Source organism: Cebus imitator, unplaced genomic scaffold (genome assembly GCF_001604975.1).
Source record: "Cebus imitator isolate Cc_AM_T3 unplaced genomic scaffold, Cebus_imitator-1.0 Scaffold148, whole genome shotgun sequence".
Lineage (NCBI taxonomy): Eukaryota > Metazoa > Chordata > Mammalia > Primates > Cebidae > Cebus > Cebus imitator.
Window position 1 is genome coordinate 2,447,290 of NW_016107463.1, and position 22,987 is coordinate 2,470,276.

General features: G+C 36.9%; 1 protein-coding gene across 2 annotated transcripts in view; it reads left to right on the plus strand.

The window, feature by feature from the left end:
• Positions 1-22,987, plus strand: part of LRRC1 (leucine rich repeat containing 1) — a 133,742-nt gene that overhangs the window by 84,942 nt on the left and 25,813 nt on the right. Inside the window, exons 3-7 of one of the 2 annotated variants that reach the window (XM_017542895.2) lie at positions 4,219-4,297; positions 8,020-8,109; positions 21,230-21,286; positions 21,553-21,619; positions 22,012-22,086. In XM_017542895.2, coding sequence (XP_017398384.1) covers positions 4,219-4,297; positions 8,020-8,109; positions 21,230-21,286; positions 21,553-21,619; positions 22,012-22,086 — 368 coding nt within the window. The remainder of the gene's footprint in view (positions 1-4,218; positions 4,298-8,019; positions 8,110-21,229; positions 21,287-21,552; positions 21,620-22,011; positions 22,087-22,987) is intronic. The other variant, XM_017542896.2, reaches the window with a different exon arrangement.

Genomic DNA, 22,987 nt, shown 5'->3' on the forward strand with positions numbered 1-22,987 from the left:
TTTTTTGTTGGTGACAGAGTCTTGCTCTGTCACTCAAGCCTGAATGCAGTGGCACATTCTTGGATCACTGCAACCTCAGCCTCCCAGGTTCAAGCAATTCTCTTTCCTTGGCCTCCAGAGTAGCTGGGATTACAGGCATGCAGCAACACGCCTAGCTTAATTTTCATATATTTAGTAGAGATGGAGTTTCACCATGTTGGCCAAGCTGCTCTTAAACTCCTGACCTCAATTGATCTCCTGCCTCAGCCTCCCAAAGTGCTGGGATTACATGCCTGGCCGTAATGTTAATTCTTCTAACACACAAACACAGTGTATCTTTCCATTTATTTGTGCCCTCTTCAGTTTTTTTCATCAGTGTTTTATAGTTTTCATTGTAGAGATTTTTTTGCCTATTTGGTTAAATTTATTCTTAGGTATTTTATTTTTTGTAGCTATTATAAATGGGATTAATTTTTAAAAATTTCTATTTTAGATAGTTCACAATTGGTATATTAAAATGCTACTGATTTTTGTATGTTGATTTTGTATCCTGCAACTTTATTGAATTTATTTACCAGTTCTCACAGGTTTTTTATGGAGTCTGGCTTTTTTATATGTAAAATTATGTCATCTGCAAACAAGGACAATCTAACTTCTGCTTTTCCAGTTTGGATGCCCTTTATTCCTTTCTCTTGCCTAATATCTCTGGGCAGGACTTTCAGTGCTACGATGAATAAAAGCGGTGAGAGCAGATATTCTTGTCTTGTCTAGATCTTAGAAAAAAAGCTTTCAGCTTCTCTCCATTCTGTATGATGTTCACTGTGGGTTTGTCATATGTGACCTTTATTGTGCTGAGATAATGAGGCACCTCTTTCGAGCCTTATAGACTGCTCCTCAGGACCTGAAATAGTGACAAGAAGAGAGACTATCTGGAGTATGATCATCACTTTTCAGACCATGGCAAGCCAATGGCATGTCGCTGCCTCGCTTGCCTGAACAGTGATGCTAATCCTGTAATGAATTTGTTTGTTTATTCTTAAGCATGGCAATGCTATGACTTGAGCATGGGAGGGCCAGCACTCAGTGACATAGACCTATAGTGATGGGTGAGTCACTTCATGTCTCTGAGGCTTCGTGTCCATTTTGTATAATGAAAGATAAAATAATTTATTGTGAGGGGATTAAATAACATAATGTATATAAAAGTGCTACAACTGAATTTGTACTCAGCCCACAAATGTTTGTGAGTTTAAAAAAATCTATTCCAGATTCAACTATGGACAAGCTATGTGTATATATTAGTGGAAAACAAACACTATGGTCCTACTTTCATAAATAAGCTAATATATTTGTGCTATTACTTTCATAAATAAGTGATTATATTTATATAAACTAAGACCGTAGTGTTTGTTTTTCACTACCCATTTGACCATGCAAGACAGAAAATAGTGTGAGGAAAATGTTGGCATAGATCCAAATGTTTTACGCTTTTAAGTTTGAATTAAAAGTTTTCATGTAGCATCTGATTACTGTGAGGTTGTTGGAGCAAGGTGCCCATTTTTTCCTTTAATTTTCTCCTTTCCCCACCACCCACAATTTAGAAATATTAAGTATATTTTGGCTCAGACTGCATTAGTCAGACTGGTGGAAGAAACATCAGGGACCAGGAGAAATCTTTCTATTTTAGCCCTTCTCAAACTGTCCAAAATAAATGAATATTTTAAGTTAAATGCTGCAAACTAAAGGCCTTTTAAACGCCTAAAAAGTATAACCTCAAGTTTTGTATCAAGAGAGGAATTTAAAATAACAATTTTGGTCATTTAAAAATCACAGTATTTAAAGGCCAGTAAATATGAGGAGAAATATTCAACTGCATTAGTAATAAAAAGAATGTGAAATAAAATGTTGCATTAGTAATAAAAAGAATGTGAAATAAAATACTATTTTACCAATACAATTGGCATTTTTTTTAAATGTAAAAGAAAGAAAAGAGGAGGAAAGATGTTGAATAGGGCATCTTGTACAGGCTGATCAAAGTGTAAGTTGACATAACTTGCTCCTCGCAAAAGCAATTTAACAATATTTTTCAAGCACTGTAGAGATGTTAATGCCTTTGACACAGTAATTCTACTTATGGGAACTTAGCCTAAGGAAATAATCAGGAATGCACATAAATGTACATATTTGTGGGTATATAGTGATGTTTTGATACATGTAAAGTATTGTGAACAGATCAAGGTAATTAGCATATTCTTCTAAAGCATTTATCATTTCTTTGTGTTAGGAACTTTCAATACCCTCCTTTCACCCGTTTGAAACTTAATATATTATTGTTAACTGTAGCTCATCTTACAATACTAAAGTCAGGAACTTTGGCACAACCTAAATGCCTAACAGTGGGGGAATTGATTAAATGAAGTATGGAAATATCATACAATGTGCCTTTCTGCCATTAAGAATGGCAAGCTACTTGGAAAAATAATGACAGGAGAAAAAAGCTTATAAAGTGAAGAAAATAATCATTAACTTGGTATTGTGAAATATCTGTATACACATTCTTTGTGTGCGTATGTGCACACGTGTGTGTCTGTGTGTGTGTGTGTGTGTGTGTGACAAGTTGTTAAAAAACCACAATAAAAGATTACCTCAAGGTGATGAGAGTGTTGGTGGTATTTATTTTCTTCTTTGTATATTTTCCAAATACTTATGTTTGCAATCAGAAAAAAAATAATAATTTAAAAGTACACCACTTTAGAACACCTGTTACTGATACCAGCACATGAAAACATAAGGAAAAAAAGTCTAAGGGTAATTATAACAGAATGCCATCAGTGCTTGTGATAGAATGGTGGAACTTGATGGCAGTCGTGGTCGTTTTTGTTATTTTATTATTTAATTCGTTTGTTAAATAATTGTACATATTTATGCCTACATAGTGGTGTTTTGATACATATGATATATTATGATCTGATCAAGGTAATTAGCATATTCATCTAAAGATTTATTATTTCTTTGTCTTAGGAACTTGTAGTATCCTCCTTTCACCCATTTGAAACTCCTTACTATATGTATTGTTAACGGTAGTCATCTTACATTGCTATAGAATAGCAGTTCTCAACCTTTTTGGCACCATGGACCGGTTTCCTGGAAGACAAGCTGTATTAGTCCATTTTCAGACTGCTAATAAAGACATATCTGAGACTGAGCAATTTACAAAAGACAGAAGTTTAATTTGACTCACAGTTCCACCTCGCTTGGGAAGCCTCACAATCATGGCAGAAGACAAGGGGGAGCAAGTCACATCTTATGTGGATGGTGGCAGGCAAAGAGAGCTTGTGCAGGAAAACTCCCCCGGTAATAACCATCAGATCTCGTGAGACTTACTCACGATCATGAGAACAGCATGGGAAACACCTGCCCCCATGATTCGGTTACCTCCCACCGGATCCCTCCCGCAACACATGGGAATTCAAGATGAGATTTGGGTGGGGACACAGCCAAACCATATGAGCAGTTTTTCCATGGACTAATGTTGGGGATGGTTCTGGGACAAATCAAGCTCATTATGTCTATAGCTCACTTTATTTCTATTATTATTGCATTGTAAAATATAATGAAATAATTATACAGCTCACCATAAGGTAGATTCAGTGGGAGCCCTGAGTTTGTTTTCCTGAAACCAGACAGTCCCATCTGGGAGTGATGGGAAACAGATCATCAGGCATTAGATTCTCATAAGGAGCACACAACCTAGATCCCTTGCATGGGCAGTTCACAATAGGGCTTGTGCTGTTATGAGAATCTAATACAGCCACTGATCTGACAGGAGGTGGAGCTCAGGCAGTAATGCAAGTGTTGGGGAAAGGCTATAAATACAGATGAAGCTTCGTTCACTCGCCCACCACTCACCTACTGCTGTGCATCCTGGTTCCTCACAGGTACTGGTCCGTAGCCCAGGGATTGGGGACACCTGCAATAGAACACTAGAACTAACTCCTCCTATAGCTATAATTTTGTTTTTAATATTTGATGTTTTTAATATTTTTCTTTAATGTGCTTCTGTTGAGAATATATCTTAGGAAAGCACATATAAATGTATTAAAATACTTTATAAATCTAGGTCATGTTTGAATGGAGGTAGGAATTTCCAGATATTCTCTTGTGAGTGTGATCCATCTTGAAATGATGAAAACTGTTCATAATGGTGGCAAATGATAGACATTTTCTCTACTCCTACAGATATTCCTGAAATTCCAGAAAGCATTTCATTCTGTAAAGCACTGCAGATCGCTGACTTCAGTGGAAACCCACTGATGAGGTAAGCTTTCTGCTTACTTTTCTATCTATAGTAGTAAAGATGTCTTTTTTGAGAGCCAAGCAAACAACACAGTCAGGTTAACTGTCTTGGAGGTACCTAGATGGATCATTGTCTTTATCAAGGATGGTTGACTTTCACAGATACTTCTTTATAAATAGCCCTGTACGATGACAGGCATGCTTTTCTATTGATAGAAACCTTAAAGGATGTTGTAGGGAGAGGGGTAGCACAGTGAAGTGTACAAAACAGGATGAGGAGTGCATTTCTGAAGCAATGTGAAGAATTGTAGTAGTTTATAAATCCCCTATTGATCTGTTCTGTCTTGTGGTATAAGACAGGGTTCTAAACTACCAGAGAGCTTACACCAAAGTTATCCAAGGAGAAATTATATTACAGTTACTTTTTTTGTTGTTCTCTAGTCATGAAACATGTTTACTATCTTTTACTGTCTCACCGGTCCTCTATTACTCCATTAAAAAAAAAAAAAAAAGAAGCCCTATCAACCTCATTATTTCCTTAGCAATAGCTGTGGGGATTTCTTTGCTTTTTTCCCTGCAAATAAAGCCACTGTGTCCGTTTTACTAATTCCAGCTTTTCCAGCTTTACCCTTCTTGGTATGACACAGTCTGTTGCCCAGGCATGGCTGAGTGGCATTGCTGTGAGCTGTTCCTTATGGCTTCTGGCTGAGTCATGAGTCCATTGATCATGGGCTTCCAGGCATTTTTTGTTGCCATTGTAACTGAATTGTGCCCACATGGTAATGCAGAGATAGCTCTTGGGAGTCTGTTCTCGAGGTCTTTTTGGGCCAGGTGGGTCCATTTATAAGATTTCTCAAGAGTCTAAAAGGAACCTCAGAGGAAATGTACTCTTCCTTCTTTCTGTCTTTTTTCTTTTGATCTAGGAAATCTTAAGATTAAACTAAAATTTCTGAGTCATCTCACCCACTTCAAAATTGCTTGGGCCTTCTTGGGTATGGAGTGCTGGAGAATGCACTATTTAGTTTTATTTTTCCAATACCTTCTTATTGCCAATATATATATATGTGTATGTATTTTGGGACAGAGTCTTACTTTGTCACCCAGGCTGGAGTGCAGTGGCAAGATCTTGGCTCACTGCAACCTCTGCCTCCCGGGTTCAAGCGATTCTCCTGCCTCAGCCTCCTGAGTAGCTGGGATTACAGGCACGTGCCACCATGCCCGGCTAACTTTTGTATTTTTAGTAGAGTTGGGGTTTCACCATGCTGATCAGTCTGATCTCAAACACCTGACCTCATGATCTGCCCTCTTAGGCCTCCCAAAGTGCTGGGATTACAGGGGTGAGGTACTACGCCTGGTCACATTTTCTTTTTAAGACTATTTCTGATTCTCCTCCTTTGAATTGTAGTGATTAAGTTACATGTAACATTTATTACTGTAAAATAGTTATCTAGTAAGCTATACTCTAATAGCTTTCTTACTCATCACTGTCTCTCCAACCTTATCCTTTTTCCTCATCGTCTTTCATTCAACTGTCTCTTTTCTTAAAACTTTTCTATAGCTCCCATCTCTGTAACATAAAGTCAGAGCTCCTCCATGTGCTGTGCAAGCCTCTTCTTGCCCCCCGGTCCGACCTTGGTCTGTCTCTGAATCTTCATTGCCCTCAGTTGCCTGTGCTGGACATCACTCTCTGCTGTAATATAAAGTGCTTCTAGTTAGTTCATTTCATGCCTCTGTCTTCCTGACAGCACCAACCTTTTCACCTTCCTTATGATGCAGTTCAAGCATCACATGTTGTTTTGCGATTGCTCCCCACAGGCCCCTCTTCTGGGCTCCCATAATGCTCTGTGTGTACCTTTTTCATAACACTTGAAATTTACCCTTAAGTTATTTCTCTGACCGAGACTCCTTGACTAACCTGAGGAAGTTACTTGTATTTCTCTATTATTTATTATTGTATCTTCAACTCTACTATCATTCCTGGAATGGAGTAAGTGCTCAGTAAATGTTTGTTGAACTGAACTAAGCTTAAGGGAGCTTACAGGGTTTGGCAAGCTGAGAAATTCTCATTCTCTTGCTGTTGAGTTTTTTAAAACCACCGAGTTGCTTATTCCTTTTTTCTATTTCTTCGGTTTTCCTTTTCTAATGTCTGATGACATTTGACTTTACTATTATTTCAGTGCTCTCTCAACTGGAACACACCAGGATTGTGTGAAGTTTTGCTGTTTTTTGTTTGTTTGTTTTTATTCTGGCTTTCTATTTGGCAGACTTTTTAAAGTAAAGCCATTTTAAGTTGGTAGGTGTGCTGTTTTTTAAGAATTAAGATGATATCTGTGAGTTGAAGGGACCTTAAAAATTACTTAGTTTGGCTTATTTGTTTTATGGCTAAAGAAACTGAGGCACATGTAGGTTAAATTACCTTTCAGGATCACACAGCTAATGAGTGGGAAGCTTGGACTACAGTTCATTTCTCCTGACCTTAGGTCTGTCCTTCCTCGTCACATCTGTACTAGTTTAGTTCTTACGATGACAGCCAGTAAAAAAGCAGCTATTTAAACCTGCTATTTAAAACTCTATTTTTCTTAAGTTTAAGAAAATCTTAGCTAGTTTTTAAATTATAAAATGACATGGACTTTCCAGTAAAAACTCAGGCATAACAGATAAGTTGCATCTTTTGAATTATAAGTAAAAATCTTACCTCTGTTAATTGTTCCTCAGAGCCAGTTCCAGTGATTATAAATATTCCAGTTAATACCCCGATCTTTTGGATCTGGATTTGGTTTTACGTTTGGAATTAACCTATATTAAATATCAAACTGTTATGTAGACTTTTTTTTAAAAAAAGGAACCTAGAAAGATAAAAATGAAAGATTCTAATATAGAGACGATCACTAAAGCCAGAAGTCTCTCCCTCACTGAGAAAAGTGATACTTATATGTTCTGTTGTCTGTATTAGCAGATCTGTGTTTAATAACCTTCAGCATTTTAGATGCAATAAGATCCTTTTCCTTTAGTTAGTTACCTCCATAAATATGGTAACCATAGAAATATTAAAACTGAACTTTCTTTGTGAATTTTAAATAATGATTTTATTTTGAAGTATTATTCTGTAGAGTTTAAGGGACATATAAAAATATCCTTTTGTGTAGAACATAGTAAAACATAAAATGATTTCAAGTGATTGGCAACTTAATAGAACTAAAAGAAAAATGTTAAGAAAGTAGCAATTGTCTGTCAGCGGATCAATTCTAAGTAATCTGTAGCATTCCCCTGGATATTATAAACTAGAGGAAGAAAAATAATTATGCCGTAGCTGTCCTGTATTTTTTTTATAATCTCATGGGCTGGTGAAACGTTCTCTTTATTTTCCGCTAATCAATAAAATATTTTTACTCTTAGACACTTCTAGCTGCAGCAATAATTCATCATTTTCTTTAATATTCAGTAGTCTCAACATTTTTTTGCCTTTATTCTTAGAGCATGTATATTTTTCTACTTTAGTTATTTCTAGATCACCATAAAAAGATAAGTATTTATCATGCCCTGTAGATTTATTATGTATATGAAGTCTTCGTTTTTTCCTTACAGCTCTCTTGTTTATAGGAAGACAAGGCAAACATACCATATATAATGTCATTTTTAGGAGGTTATTTCAATTAGCACATAGAATAAATCATTATATTTATGCTTGGTGTGTACTGTACTTGAACTTTTCTTTTTTAATTTGCAGATTTCTTTTTGTTTTAGGTTGCCAAAAAGCTTTCCTGAATTAGAGAATTTAACATGTCTTTCTGCAAATGACGTCTCACTGCAGTCTCTACCTGAAAATATTGGCAAGTAAGTTTTTGTGAAGTTTGGGTGGATCAGAGCAAAAGGGGGTTTATATCATCAGCTCTAACCTCCTTCCCCTTTAAAGCTCCTATTTGTCTATTCAGAAAGCCATTTACTCATACTTCAATATGACCTTCAGGAAAGATTATAGCCAGCCACCTATGTTTTTTGCATCTAATTGTCCCTAAATTTTATTGGTTAAAAAGGTGCTGCTACTCATTACTAGTAAAAATCCTAAATTGTTTGGAAGTGGTCTTTAAACTGATTGATGGCAAAGTAGTAATTTAAGCCAAGTACTATGTGTCATGCAGGTGGCCAGTAAATACTGGTAGAAACAACCACTCAGCAATTTTAAACCATGATGGAGAGCCAACAAACAACTCCACTAAAAACGTAAACTCTATGCCTCTAAAGGACAGCTATGTCTGACAGACAGTGTTTGTGAACTGTGGATCCAAGAATAGGGAATGAGAATGGTGTATTTGGAGAGTGGGAGTGGAATTGGGAGAGGAATGGAATGACTGGGCACATTCCATGTTGCTGCTTAGAGGTTGTAGAGGACCTAGCCATGGCGAGAAGCAGAATCCACTGAAGACAGTGTCTGCTGGTGAATAAATCTTCTGTTAGACATTCCCACAGACGAACTAGTTGAATTATCTTTGCAGACCTTTTTTACTTCTCCAGGACATACCGTGGGTTAAATCAGGTTGATGCAGTAGCTCATGCCTAACCACTTAAAATAGAAGTCTGACTGGTCTGCCCTAACCCGATAGACGAGTGTTCCCTAGCATCATAAATGATTTTCCTTGTTTGTACCTGTCCTGCATAAGTTCTAAGACAAAACAGAAACTTGCTCTTTGAGAACCACAGCAAGCAGTTGAGCACAATCTATCTGACGTGTCTGTTCTGCAAAAGTTCTCTTTCCAGAGGTGTATGAGAGTATTTGCAGACACATTTTCCCCTCTCCTTTCCATCCACTTAAGGCAGAAGACAACTAGCTGACACCTGTTCAGCCTGCAAGTTGGTGTTTTTCTGAAATGCACACTGATGTTTTATCTTTATGCCATTAGACTTACTAATTAAAAACTGTCCTTAAACTCTCAGGAGGGGAAGAAGAAAAGAAGCCCTCAATACACTCTAGGTTTATGGTATCAGTTGCAGAGAAAACAGTGGTGTGAATTTTGTGCATGTACACTTCACTTTTGCTGCATCAAGTGTCAGATATTTATAATTTAACAATTCTTGTGCTGGGCACGGTGGCTCACACCTGTAATCCCAGCGTTTGGGGAGGCTGGGGTGGGAGGATTCCTTGAGCCCAGGAGTTCAAGACCAGCCTGAGCAACATGGTGAAAACTCATCTCTACAAAAGCAAACAAAATTAGCTGGGTCTGGTGGCTCAAGCCTGCAATCCTAGTTACTTGGAAGGCTGAGGAGGAAGGATCACTTGTGCCCAGAAGGTTGAGACTACAGTGTGCCATGATTGTGCCATTGAATTCCAGCCTGGGTAACAGAGCAAGACCCATCTCCCTTTTCCCCCCACCATGCCAAAATTCTTAACTATAGTAGCCATTTAAACACCCAAACTGACACTGTCCTCCTCTTGCTTCTCAGGGTCTCTGGAGTTTAATTTCCTTATTACCCTCCCTTCCATTCATTCTTAGTCTACAGCTACCAGAAGGTCCTCCTTTCTAGCCTCTGATTCCTGCCCCTCTCCATTTTTCCCCTATTTTGTGTCATTTTGAAAAGCCTTAATGCTTTGAGATAAAATATATTATTAAACCAGAGTGTCCCTCTCACTCTCTACTGTACTATTTTAAAGGAAATTATTATTTTAGAATAAATTTTTACAATGTTCATTATTACATATTTTCTGTTAATATCTGTACCTGTTTTTGTGGATGTTCAAGATTTGTTCTGTTTTGTTTTATTTGGGTTGTAGACTTAATCAGCTTCTGTTACTATTATAGCATTGTAGATACTGATTGTTTACTGAATAAAATGCCACTTTGAGCTTGAAATTAACTGATACTTATTAGGTCAGTTTGTGAAAAGAAATGAAAAAGAAAGGCTTTTCTATTCTCAGTTGTTAATAATTTTGTTACCATAGCAAGAAGCTATGGTTTCTTCCTATTGGATTTACGATTCATGCGTGCTCAAGTACTGGCCTTTTCTCATATACCAGAAAGAAACAATCAAAGAACAAATTCTTCCTTTGAGAAGACTGGGCACCCCTGGTATGCAAGACCATGTGGAAAAGGCACTTAAAACAGCTGAAACAGTGAATTGTTGAGGAAATCTCATATATGCATAAGTGTACTGCATTTTAAACAAATTATTATTTGAAACTTGCAAGCTTTCCACATGGGAAGGCTTCATTCTTTTCTCAAAGGATTCCCAAATAGTTTCTTTAGAGCATAACACATTTAATTAACCAATATTTAGTAACCAGCACTTCTCAGAGATATAATTGTTTTGTAAAGAAGATCTATATATTTAATATTCCAAAAAATTTGAAAGGACATGGAATGGCCATTTAAATGCTTGATTCTTACTGTTACCTTTGTGGAGTCTGAGGTAGAATCTTTGTGTAAATTACCTCTGCTTATGTGGTCAAATGGGTAAGCCACATTAGCATCGGCCTTTCAAGCATCAGTGAAGACAGAACTTCAATTCTCCTCTTGGCACCTAGAACAGTATTTGGCATTGACTGGGGAAGCTTTGGCTATCTCAAGGACTTGGGCCCCCTCAGGATTGGCAGGGGTACTCAGACTAGGACGGGAGGGCAAAAGCCTTTATATAGATGGAGTGAGCAGACTTGCAGTGCCTTGAACCTGGGGCTACCTGCACACATCTCTCTTATCATGTGTTTGGTTTGCCTATGGTCAGTTAATTTGAAGAAGTTTTTAGGAGTTGATGGCAGAGCTGGAACTGGACTATGCCTCTCCAGGTCCCAGTCCTGTGTTTTTTTTAATACTCCACCCTGCCATTGGCATAGGGCAGTTGGTTACTGGGGCCCTTACGGGCTCAGTAACTTTCTCTTCGTACTCCTGGAAATATCTAACAGTTCATTAAGTAGGTCCAATAATCTCAATAAGTGATTATGTCCTAACAACCTAGTAGCTGTTTAAAAAAAATTATACATATAAGTTGAAAGAATACATATTTTTATTTCATTCTTAAATATTCCCAATTATTTACACTAAGTCCTCACATAACATCATCCATAGGTTCTTGAAAACTGTGACATTAAGTGAAACAAAGTGTTATGAAGCCAGGTTTACCATAGGCTAATTAATATAAACAAGAGTTAAGTTACTATGGCATATTTCTGATCACAAAAATATCATGAAACTTCCGGGTAAAACCCCAAAACACTTCTAATATTAAACAGTGACATAAATATGAGCTATACATACATTTAAGAAAGATTAATAAAAACAGATGAGGTAATTATTTACCTAATTTTTGGAGAACCAGTGAGGAATGGCAGCTATAACGGTGGCGGGTTAAATCAAGGAATAAATGTTTACAAAGCAAAAATTTTAAGGAACACTTCCTATGGTGCATTTCAAAGACAATCATGAATAGGGTAGGCTCACTGATTACTTTTGTACTGCAGCATTTATTTGTGCATTATATGATTTTCATATGCTTTGTTAATTTTTTATTTTACAATAATTTGTGTTCATTTATTCATTTTCCACCCCGCTTATTCCAGTTCAGGCGAATGTTAAAATTTTTTACCTTCCTTGTCTCTTTCCAAACTGGCTAGGGTGTTTCATTTAATGATTGAAATTTTACATCTTTCATCATGCCTTTTCCAATGATTGACAGGTGGAATAAATCCCAGACTTGGAGGTTCCCTGACCTACCTCATAGTCCTGACACAATAAGTACTTTAGTCCTTTGTCTTTACACAGAAGTGTAGTTGTTCATTGTTTAATTGTATGTATATAACTGGTGTATGTACTTGGATCACCTTGTGCTCTAATACTGCAGGGACCTTGGTTGTCCAGCTCTCTTTGTGTCTGTACCTACCCTGGCATTGTTCTCACATACTAAACAAATACACATGACAAGGTACAGAGTATTGCCTCTTTCATTCCACTTGCATCCAACATAGGCCATCAAGTTCAGGTTCTGGAAGCTTTATGCTAGGACCACTTTAGTCTGTTCCTGCATCGTCACTTTTTTGACCTAATGTGGTTGTACTCAATTTCTAGAAAAAGTTTTTTTAAAGAAGCAACTATTTTAAAAAACAGCTTATGTTGCTCTAAAACCTTCTAACAAAGAGTAATTATTGTCTATTAATATTGCTTAATATATCTGACACAAGGAGCCATTAGGGAGACAATAAATTATTTTTAGGGAAACAAATGCTTTACCAAAAGAACTGGTAAGCTTTTTCCTTTTTAATAACATTTCTAACATTTATTTTCCTGCCTTTGTTGCCAGTAAGCTTAGAGCTAATTCTGATGACCAGTGAGAGCAGCTGTGTTCCTTTCTGTGCGTTGAAGGCAGAGCTGATGCCGACAGTCTCAGTCGCGTAGGGACTCTTTGAGGCACATACACTGTCTCATGACACCCTTCCTCCTGAGGCTAGCTTTACCCATCCTGAGCTTTATTAGCTTCCTCTGTGAAATGGAGATAAGTGATCTGCCCAGGTGTGCATTGCTTGTGGGTGGTAGAACTGGCATTTGAACTTAGTTTCTTCCTTGAAGATGCTACATTTTCTTGACTGTGTGCTTCTTATAAAGAACACATTAGTGTCTCCCCATTTTCATGGCCCAACATTGTTTCATGAACCTTTTTGCATATGTGCAATTTTTAAAGCCTTATTTAAATCTCCATTAGAAAAAGTTGATGTATAATTAAGTGAATGACTTTCTATATCACTGCAGCTGCCGATTGGCATGGAAGAGCGTGCAATGGGGTCTTACTGAGTCGAGGTCCAAGTCTTGGACAGGCTTTCAGAAAGCTATCTGAATTAAAACAAATATGATATTTTAGACATGCCCTTAAAAACAGTGCCTAGTGAACAATGGCTTCTTACTTTACTATCACTATAAAGACTTGGAAGATTCCACTGGTAGGGTCAGGAAGAATAATTTTGTTTTAAGGAGTTTTGAAATGTTGGTATAATGTGTGAATGAATTTGTCTTTCAAAAGAACATTTTAATACTGAAAATAGTTTTCTTGGGATCAGTTGTTTCAGGTTCTATTCAAGGAAGCCACACACTTTGTGTTTTACTTTTTAAAAGTGAGTTACTCTTCAGATGACATGATCTTATATAGAAAGAATCCTAAGGAATCTGTAAAAATTATTAGAGCTAATCAGTTAATTCAGGAAGATAGCGGGTTACAAGATTACAAAACAAAAATCAGTTATATTTTTATATATCAGCATTAAACCATTCTATTTACAAAACACCAAAAAGAATAAAATACTTAGGATAAATTTAACAGAAGAAATGTAGGACATGTACATGCAAAGCACAACAAAAACCACTGAAAGATTTAAAGAAGACTAAGTGGTAAGATAATGTTCATGGGTTGAGACTTAATATTGTTAATATAGCAATACTCTACAGGTCAATCTACAGACTCATCTTGAGCCCCATCAAAATCTTTACATACATGGTTAATTGATTTTGACAGAGGTATCAAAACAATTCAGTGGGAAAAGAATAGTCTTTGTTTAACAAATGCTATTGGGACAACTGACTATGAACATACAAAAGAATGAAGTTATACCCCTACCTCACACTAGACAAAACTAAACCATAGTCAATAAGAGATCTCAATATAAGAGCTAAAACTATAAAAGTCTTATAAGAAAACAAGGATAAATCTTTGTGACATTGGATTAGGCAGTAATTTTTTGGCTATGGCACCAAAGTCTGTGTAATAAAGAAAAAATAAATTGGACTGCATCAAAATTTAAAACTTGTGTGCATCAAAGAACACTATCAAGAAAGTGAAAAGACAACCCACAGAATGGGAGTATTTGCAAATCATATATCTAATCAGAGTCTAGTTACCGGAATATATTTAGAACTCTTACAACTCCATAGTAAAAGAACAACCCAGTTAAAAATGGGCAAGGGATTCGATAGGCATTTTTTCAGGGAAGATATACAGAAAACCAATAAGTATATGAAAAGATGTTTAACAGCATTTGTCATCAGGAAATTGCAAGTCAAAACCACAATGAGATACTACTTTATACCCTCTAGGATGATTATAACTAAAAAGATAAATGCTAACAAGTGTTGTTGAGGATGTAGAGAAATTGAAGCCCTCATATGTTGTAGAAGGGAATGTAAAATGTTTTAGCCCCTTTGTAAAACAGTTTGGGGAGGTTCTCCCTGAAATTAAACATAGTTACCATGTGACCCAGCGATTCCCTTCCTAGCTATGTATACTCAAAAGAATTGAAAATCTAGCAGGGTTATTATTGGCATTATATAGCGGGGTTATTATTGGCATTATTCATAATAGAAAAAGGTAGAAAAAAACAAAATTTTCACCAGTGGGTCAGTGGATAAACAAAATGTGGCATACATATACAATGAAATACTATTCCTGGATGAACTTTGAAAACATGTTAAGTAAAGAAGCCAGACACAAATAATCACATATTGTATGACTCACTTTTTACAAAGTACCTAGTATAGTCAAATCCATAGAGACAGAATTAAATTATTGGTTGTTGGGGATTGTGAGGTGGAGGAAGATGTTTAAGAATGACTTCTAATGAGTATGAACTTTCTTTTTGGTATTATGAAAATTTTCTGGATTCGAGAGTGGTGATGTTTATGTACCTTCTGAATAAATATATTAAAGGACACCAAATTATACACTTTCAAAGGTGAATTTCATAGTTTGTGAATTATATCTCAGGAAAAAGAATGGACCTTAGGCAAGTTTGAAGTTGGGTACTGCTGAAGGGTGATATTATACCTGGGAAATGGACCTAGTTTATTCTTACAGGATATACTCTGTAATGTAACCTTATAAATAGTGTGCCAAGATCATTTTGTTTAATTACTTGCACCTGGTGATCAGGCAGGTACACATAGAGTCTCCAAAATGCTCAAGTGATGTAGAGTGAGAGTGGAGGTCAAGAGGAAACAAAAACTCCAGTGGCAACTGATGGAAAATATTGAAGATCTGGGAAGCCTATGATTGTGTCTGGGAGCGTGCTGCTTTGTCTTTACTTGGTATACCCTTCCATGAGATTCCATATCCTTTACCATTAAAGAAATGAATACCCTAAAGTATGTTAGCCTAAATATCTCTATGCCCTGTTTAACTGAATTGTCTTCTCCAGAAATAGCATTCTTAGAGGAGAAGTAATGTGGGTAATGAAATAGTCCAGTACACAAAACAGTTATTCAGTCACTAAGTGGTCATTATCAATAAACATTTAATTATTACAAGTCACTGATAGAAGTAGAACAAGTGAGTAGGCCCTAGGTTCTCTGGAAGATTGAACTAGAGCATATGGGTCTGATTTTATGTCTTCTGCTGCCCTTGGGAATGGTGACCTTAATTTGAGTGAGTTTGAACTAAGTGAGCCACATGGCCCCCACTCACAAGGCCTGGTGCTGGGCAGCTTACCTATATTATATTAGAAGTGCATCTGACTAAGAGAGTAAATCTTCTTTTTGAAAACTATTACCATATTTAATGTTCTTTTTTTGAGCCCTGGGAATTACTGTAAAATACTTATTATTTAAAAAACGGACATAAAGATTTTTTAAAAAGTTTTCTCGAGCAAAACTTCCATAAGAAAATTTGTAACCAGAGGTTTCCTGAATAACAATTTGATGTTGAAAGAGTCTAAGTAGTATGAATGTATCAGCAACTCCTCATTCCCCCATTAATACTTTTTCCCAATCAAATAATGTTGCCATAAGTAGTTGTTGTTTTATATATTAATGATTTTACAGTAAACTACCACTTGTTTGTTTGGTCTACCTTAATTTATTTTACTCTTTATTTTCTTAATGATTTTGGCCACTAAAATGGAAAAACAGTGAACTCAGCAAGTGAGTTGAAAAGGGTTTTAAAAACAGTAGAGAACAGATGTAAATTCCTAAAAGTAACCATCCAGTCCCTGAAATAGAATCCTAAAAATACAGTTGGCCTAAATTCTGACTTACAAAAGAGTGCAACTTTTGTCCCTGTTATTATGAACAGTGTAAAACATTAAGAATTAGTGTGCTGAGTAGAAATACTTCATGCACTCTTTTCCTGCTTGTTAGGTGTATCCCCCTGCCCCCAACTTGCTTTGGTGGTAAAAATGGTAGGAGTTGACAGAGAGGATAGAAAGTCATGGTTTTTTTTGGTAGGAGGAGGAAGAAGAGATCATTCCATAGTCTTATGTAGAAATTAATTTGTGAGAAATTAAAATTGAAGGATGAAATGTGTTAATAGGTTCTAGTTAAAAAAATTAAGGTATCTGTAGACAGTAAGATACTGTGTAATTGTTTACAAAATACTAGTATGTACAAATAAGAAATGAAACAAAAAAATCTGGTAAGTGAGGAAAGCAAAGTGCCGGATATATATAGAATACTACCTTTCTTGTTTAAAAAAAAAAAAAAAAAGAGAAAGAGAGAGAGAGAGAGAGATAAACTATATACATTCACACCTGAGGAAAGCCTTGCATAAATCCATTTGAAATTTTTAAATTTTTAAGGTGATTTCTTGTGATAATGGTTTGGTGGTAGGAAGCTGGATTGATGGGGGAAAAAGGCAGAAGGAGTTCTTCGCTGAATATATTGTTGTAAATATATATAAATTGGCTGGGGTTCTGGCTCATTCCTGTAATCCCAGCACTATGGGAGGCCTAGGCAGGTGGATCACCTGAGGTCGAGTTCGAGACCAGCCAGGCCAACGTGGTGAAACCCCATCTCTACTAAAAATACAAAAATTACCCATTGGTGGTGGCGCTTGTCTGTAGTTCCAGCTACTTCAAAGGCAGAGGGCAGGAGAATAGCTTGAACCCTGGAGGTGGAGGTGACAGTGAGCCAGGATCATGCCACTGCACTTCAGCCTGGGTGACAGAGTGAGATCCTGTCTTTATGTGTGTGTGTATACATATATATATACATACACATATATATATATGTATACACACACACACACACGCACACAGATATGTACATAAATATGTTGTTACCTATTTGCAAAATTGACTTACAAGCTCGAGTGAGAGTCAGCAGAACATGGTGGCTAAGAATGCAGATTCCCTAGTGAATCCTGGCTTTTCTACTTGACAATTTTGTGAGACCTTGTTCAAGCTTCCTCTCCATGCCTTAGTTTCTCATCCCATAAGTTAATGCTCATAAAGAAGGTACAACAAAATCTGTCATATAGTAAGTTGCCAATATTATTAGTAGAACTATTAAAGTGTTTAATTTTTTAATCACATTTGTAAAAATATTAGAAATGCCTGATTCTTTCTTGTATCTCTGTAATACCATGTTTAACTGAAGTAATGGATAAAGGCCTGTGGAGGTTGGCTCTTCTTGTCTCTCTTGACCTCGTGATTAAAAGCTTGGGTTCTTCAGTACACAGGATTAAGTTCAGATCCCTCTCCCTAAGCTGATCAGGAGCATGTTTCTTAGGCTGATCTGTTTTAGGTCAACTCTGTCACTACAACAGTCTGGAGAACCACGTTCTAGATTGGGCTGGTTGGATTCTGCATTTTGGTATAGAACTGTCGAAGGCAAGCTACTAATGTGATGACCCAAACCCATAGTTTCATTCTAGAATCACTTAATGATGCTTGGAACTGAGACTGATTTGTCCAGATTATGCTGTGAGGTTTGGGCTCCTGTAAGAGGTAGGAGTCTGCAGTCAAAGCCTTTGTTTGCTTTCTATTTCTTCCAATCCAGTTACGGATAATGTTTGTTAAGTTAAAAATAGGCCAATGCCAGATATAGGGCCCGTCCTTCAAAGAGTTTCTTAGTAGTGGAGATGACTTCCTGATTAATAGCGTCTGCAGCAATCTTTCTGAAGACCCTGACTAAAGGCACACACATTCGTAAGGTACCCAGCTGCACTCAGGGACAAAGGCTGTCTTAAGGAAATAAGGCAAGAACTTTTCTTTGTTAACCTGAAGGGAAAATGTAGTATGCTCTAATTGCCGTAATAGATATGACTATATTTATTTTAGGGAAAATCGAGATTCAGCAGTAAACACCTCAGCCAAGCAAACCTAGCTAGTTAGTGAGGGAAGGCAGGTTTCAAGCCTGTGCCCCAGACCCCTCAGATTCCATGTGCTCTTTTTAGAGTGGCTTTCATCAGTGGGTTTATAGAGTCTGATTATAATAGCCAAGTTTCTTTATTTTAAATAGTTTTAAATAATTGGGGAAGTATTACCTCAGAATATAAGGATTCCTTTTACGTACAGTTTGAGCACTCCAAATCCAAAAATCTGAAATCTGAAATGCACCCAAATCTGAAACTTTATGAGTGCCAAGCATTTGCTCAAAGAAAATGCTTGTTGGAGCATTTTGGATTACAGTTTAAGTATATTGCAAATACTCTAAAATCCAAAATTTGAAATGCTAACAGTTCCAAGCATTTCAGATAAGGGATAATTAGCCTATACTTTAGGTTAATTTTTACTTTTGAAAAATTATAAAAATATATCTTTTGCTGTTCATGTAAAACCCATACATCCACATTTACTTTACTTCCCCCAAATGTAGAAACTAAGAAGTTTGCAGCCAGGAACTTTTTACTTAACATGATATTCTATCTGGGCATTAGCATGATGGGTGTGGGAACTATGCCACAAATCTGGGGCATTTCAGCTGTATTTTTGCTTATAGTGACTGTGGCCTATGCCGTTTGCTCTCGAGACACAAATTAAAGATAATTTTAAAATGTGTACCATATTCTTAAAATCAAACAGCAAAAATTTCAGTGTCTCTTGGTGCGTTTAAGAAGGTAAGATTTGTGTATGTACCTAAAACTGAGAGGTATTTTAAAAATTTAAATGAGAGAGCTCTGAAGAAGGGAGACACCTAGAGATGCCTCAGTCAGTGAGGGTGAGGGCAGGAGCTTTGGCATTTGGCCAGAGTCGAATTGTGGTTTTGTCTGTTTCTAACAAATAGGCCTCACACAAAACCTCACGGTCCTAATCATGTCATGGTAGCATTATCAACTTGGTGGGTCATTACTGACCAGATAACATGGCTCACAGAAGTCACCCTGCACAGCTCCTCCTGCCTTAGCAGGTGTGTTTCTCCCCCGATGCCATGGTCTATGTTTCAGGCAGGAGATGCTGAGACCATGGCTGTGGAAACTTGCCACAACACTCAGCATGAGGCTGAGTGAAACTGCTTTGCAAGATTCTTTCAGTGATGCCCAGTGAGTCAAGTTTGTGATGCAAAGAAGGACACTTTCCTTCTTTCATTAGTGGCTGTCCTTGGTTTGTTAAAATAGGTGTGAAGGCCGTGGATACTGAATAGATAAAGTGACAGTCCTAACATTGATTTTTAAAACTTAAATGTGAAAATAGTCGAGGGATTACTGTCTTCTTGAGAAAATTGTTTAGATGTTACATGGAAATTTAAAACTGAACACAAAGCCCTTTGTTTTTAATTTTTACTTTTCAAGTAGAATTATGATTTACACTTATTTACAGATTGCTTTTGGAAGGACATACTGGGTGGTATACATCTCATCCTCCTCTCCCTCCCTTTGTTGCTTCTTCTACGTAAATACTTGGTCAAAAAAAAGTAGAGCCAGAGAACTGCAACTCTGCATCAAGTTATATTTGATTTGAAGAACATTGGTATTAAACTCATGGTCACCTATTGGCAGGGAGTTTGATTTTTAAAAAAAGATTGAAAGTTTTGTTCTTGCTTTAAGTAGAAAAACTATTAGTTTTGTAACATTGGAAAAGGAGATGTAGGATTTGTACATTTCATAGTACAGTTAAAATATATTTTCTGGCAAACAGGTTTTAAGCTGTATATACACTGTTCATTTAAGTTTACATTTCTGGATGTTATGAAACCAGTTTTGTTAGTACACATGATTCTGGCTTTTTTGTTGGAAGGAGGGAGAATGGAGGATTAAGGCAGATTAGAGTGTTGGGATAATGTCTGACTCCTTGTGTTCTGTGCACTCAGCAATGAAATTCCTCCAAATCTGGACGTTACTATGGTGATATTAGCAAAATGTGACTTTTTGGTTGGTGTAGTTTAGTATAGTGCTTGTAGGGGCAGTAGACTGAATGACTTATTTTCTGAATCAGTATGTTTTGCCAGTGCCGACACAACTTCATGACGGTTTCTGGTGATGCAGAATTGCCACTGCCCATCAAGATTTGACCCATCTGTCAAACATCTGTCCCATTCCACTATGCTGCTAAGAGACTGGATTACACCCGAGAGGCTGGCGAATCTGATGAAGAGAGCCTCATTCTAGAGTTTAATAAGACTAAAAGCAACATTATTATAGCTACCATTTATTAAATCAGTCTGTGTTCCAGGCACTGTGCAAGATGCATTATGACATGATCCTGAATGCATTTGCATGGAAGCTACTTTCTTAGTGCAGCTGCCGCTTGCCCCATGAATTTACAATCTTAAGTAGATCAACTTGGACTCTCTGGACTGAGATGCCCCGTACTTTAAAGCACAGATGGTCTCTCACTGATATTGGGAAGAAAAGCTCTGAGCTCTCCAAGATTAAAGGTGCTACTGTTTTTATGGTAACAGTGCATCTTTGTCATTCGAAAGTCTAGAAGCACACATTCGGCTTCCGTCTCAGTCCTGGGGGTGGTTGTGTTTTATTGGCTGATGAGTTGTTTCTGCATATCACATTTGAATGAAGGTGCCTTGTAGTCATGACATACTACTCTTTTGTTAATTATTTAATTAATATCTTAAGATTACAATTTGAGAGGTAGAGATGATATTGTTTTTAATGGCTGTAGGGGGTGGTGGTGATAGGTATTTTTACCCTGAGAAGTGACCTACTAAGTTTTATTAAGTGACACAACTTGTCTAGTGTGTGTGTATGGGTGGGGGGAGTAGGAAGAATCTCAGGAATTTGTCTTATACTCTTTTTTTTTTTTTCTTCTGTTTATTTCTAGTCTTTATAACCTGACTTCACTGGAACTGAGAGAGAATCTTCTTACATATCTTCCTGAGTGAGTCTCTGGGGAAAAAAACAGGAGATTTTGTACAGAATGAATTTGTGTATTAAAAAAAATAGGACTACAGTGTTATGTCAGAAATGTTCTGTGTGTTGGGAAGTTTGGGGATGCCAGCCAGCCTTTTCTTAACAGTCCTTTCTGTGCAACATTTTCTACCATAAAAATCAAAATGAATCTTACTTTTGAAGCTAGTCCAGGTGAGGGATACTCTATTGCTCACCATTTCTAAGTTTTCTCTAAGTGTTCTTCATTTTTTTAAATAGCTCTCTTACTCAGCTGCGGAGACTAGAAGAACTTGATTTAGGAAACAATGAAATACATAGTTTGGTAAGTCCGTATTAGAGATTTGAATTTAATGTTGTTTTTAGTTGTGATCACACAGTATTTGGGGGAGTCCTATAGGGATCCTTATGAAGCCAGTATTTCCACAGATGTAGCTTGGGAATAATAGGCAACGAGCTTCATTTCACACAAGTTAGGAATTATGACTCATGGGTGGGGAAGGTCAGGACTAGAGATGATGGACATAGGTGGAAACAACTGGCATTGTTGGGGAAAGTTTGGGCACTTTGAGGAAGGGGACTTGATGTTAGAGCAGTACCAATGGTCATCTGCTAAGGTACCCAGTTGTTAACAGATGAATTCAGATTCTTTCTTTCTTCAGGAAAGACTGAAATTTGAATCTTTGTTACCATAACTTTTGTTTTGTTTTGTTTTAGCCAGAATCAATCGGAGCCCTCTTATGTCTAAAAGATCTCTGGTTGGATGGAAATCAACTGTCAGAATTACCTCAGGTAAGTGGTAATTTCACAGCATCTCCCCAAAACATAAAACAGCAACAATAAGCTTTTTGTATTTCCTGCTGCCACATAAGGTTTGCTATAAAAGGATCTTGAAAACCAAAAACATTGATTGCAAAAGCACATTTGGTTGAGCATTCATCATTCTCCATTGCCATATAAAAACTGAAAACCTCCACCCACCATTTCTAAATATAGTAAATATTTCCTTTAGTTTGCGAAATCTGTGTTTTATTTTGTCCTTGCTACCCATATAGCTTACTTCAAGCCCAGCAGATTAATAAATTGCCAGGACCCATGTTTCTGATGATATACCTTTTTGCCACTCTGTGACGTCCCAAGTGCTTTGGGATAATTTGACCATGTTTTGCCCCATAATAGTTCATGTAAAAGCAATGTTAAATGCTTTTATTTCATATTTTTCCAAATGTTGCTATGATTTAGCTGGCATGTCATAGGGTTTAGGCTTTTCCTACTGTTCCCAAGTGGGACAACCATGTCCCAAATGAAGTGGAGTCTTGTGTAGACTTCTGTGCACAGTCACCTTGTGGAGTCTTAGCAGAGAGGCCCACGTTCTGAGACAGAAACTGGGAAACCTAAAACAAACAAAAACCAACAGGCATTTTCCTCTTGTATTTTTCCAGCTGTTATTGAATTTTGCTTTTTTGTGTCTTTCATAGCCAGTTTTTCATGTGACCAGTTGTGAAGGGCTCTGTACTTTTAGTGGTTAGTGGGGAAGAGCATATCAATGCAGGGAACCCTAATACTAGAAGAAAGCGCTGTAGTAAATTTTTAGTAGTCATAGTTATAGAAATGAAGTTACCGTAATGTCACCTAATGACTAATGGAACTAGGGAACTACTTTAAGTCTGTTGATGAGATCTTGGCTACAGTT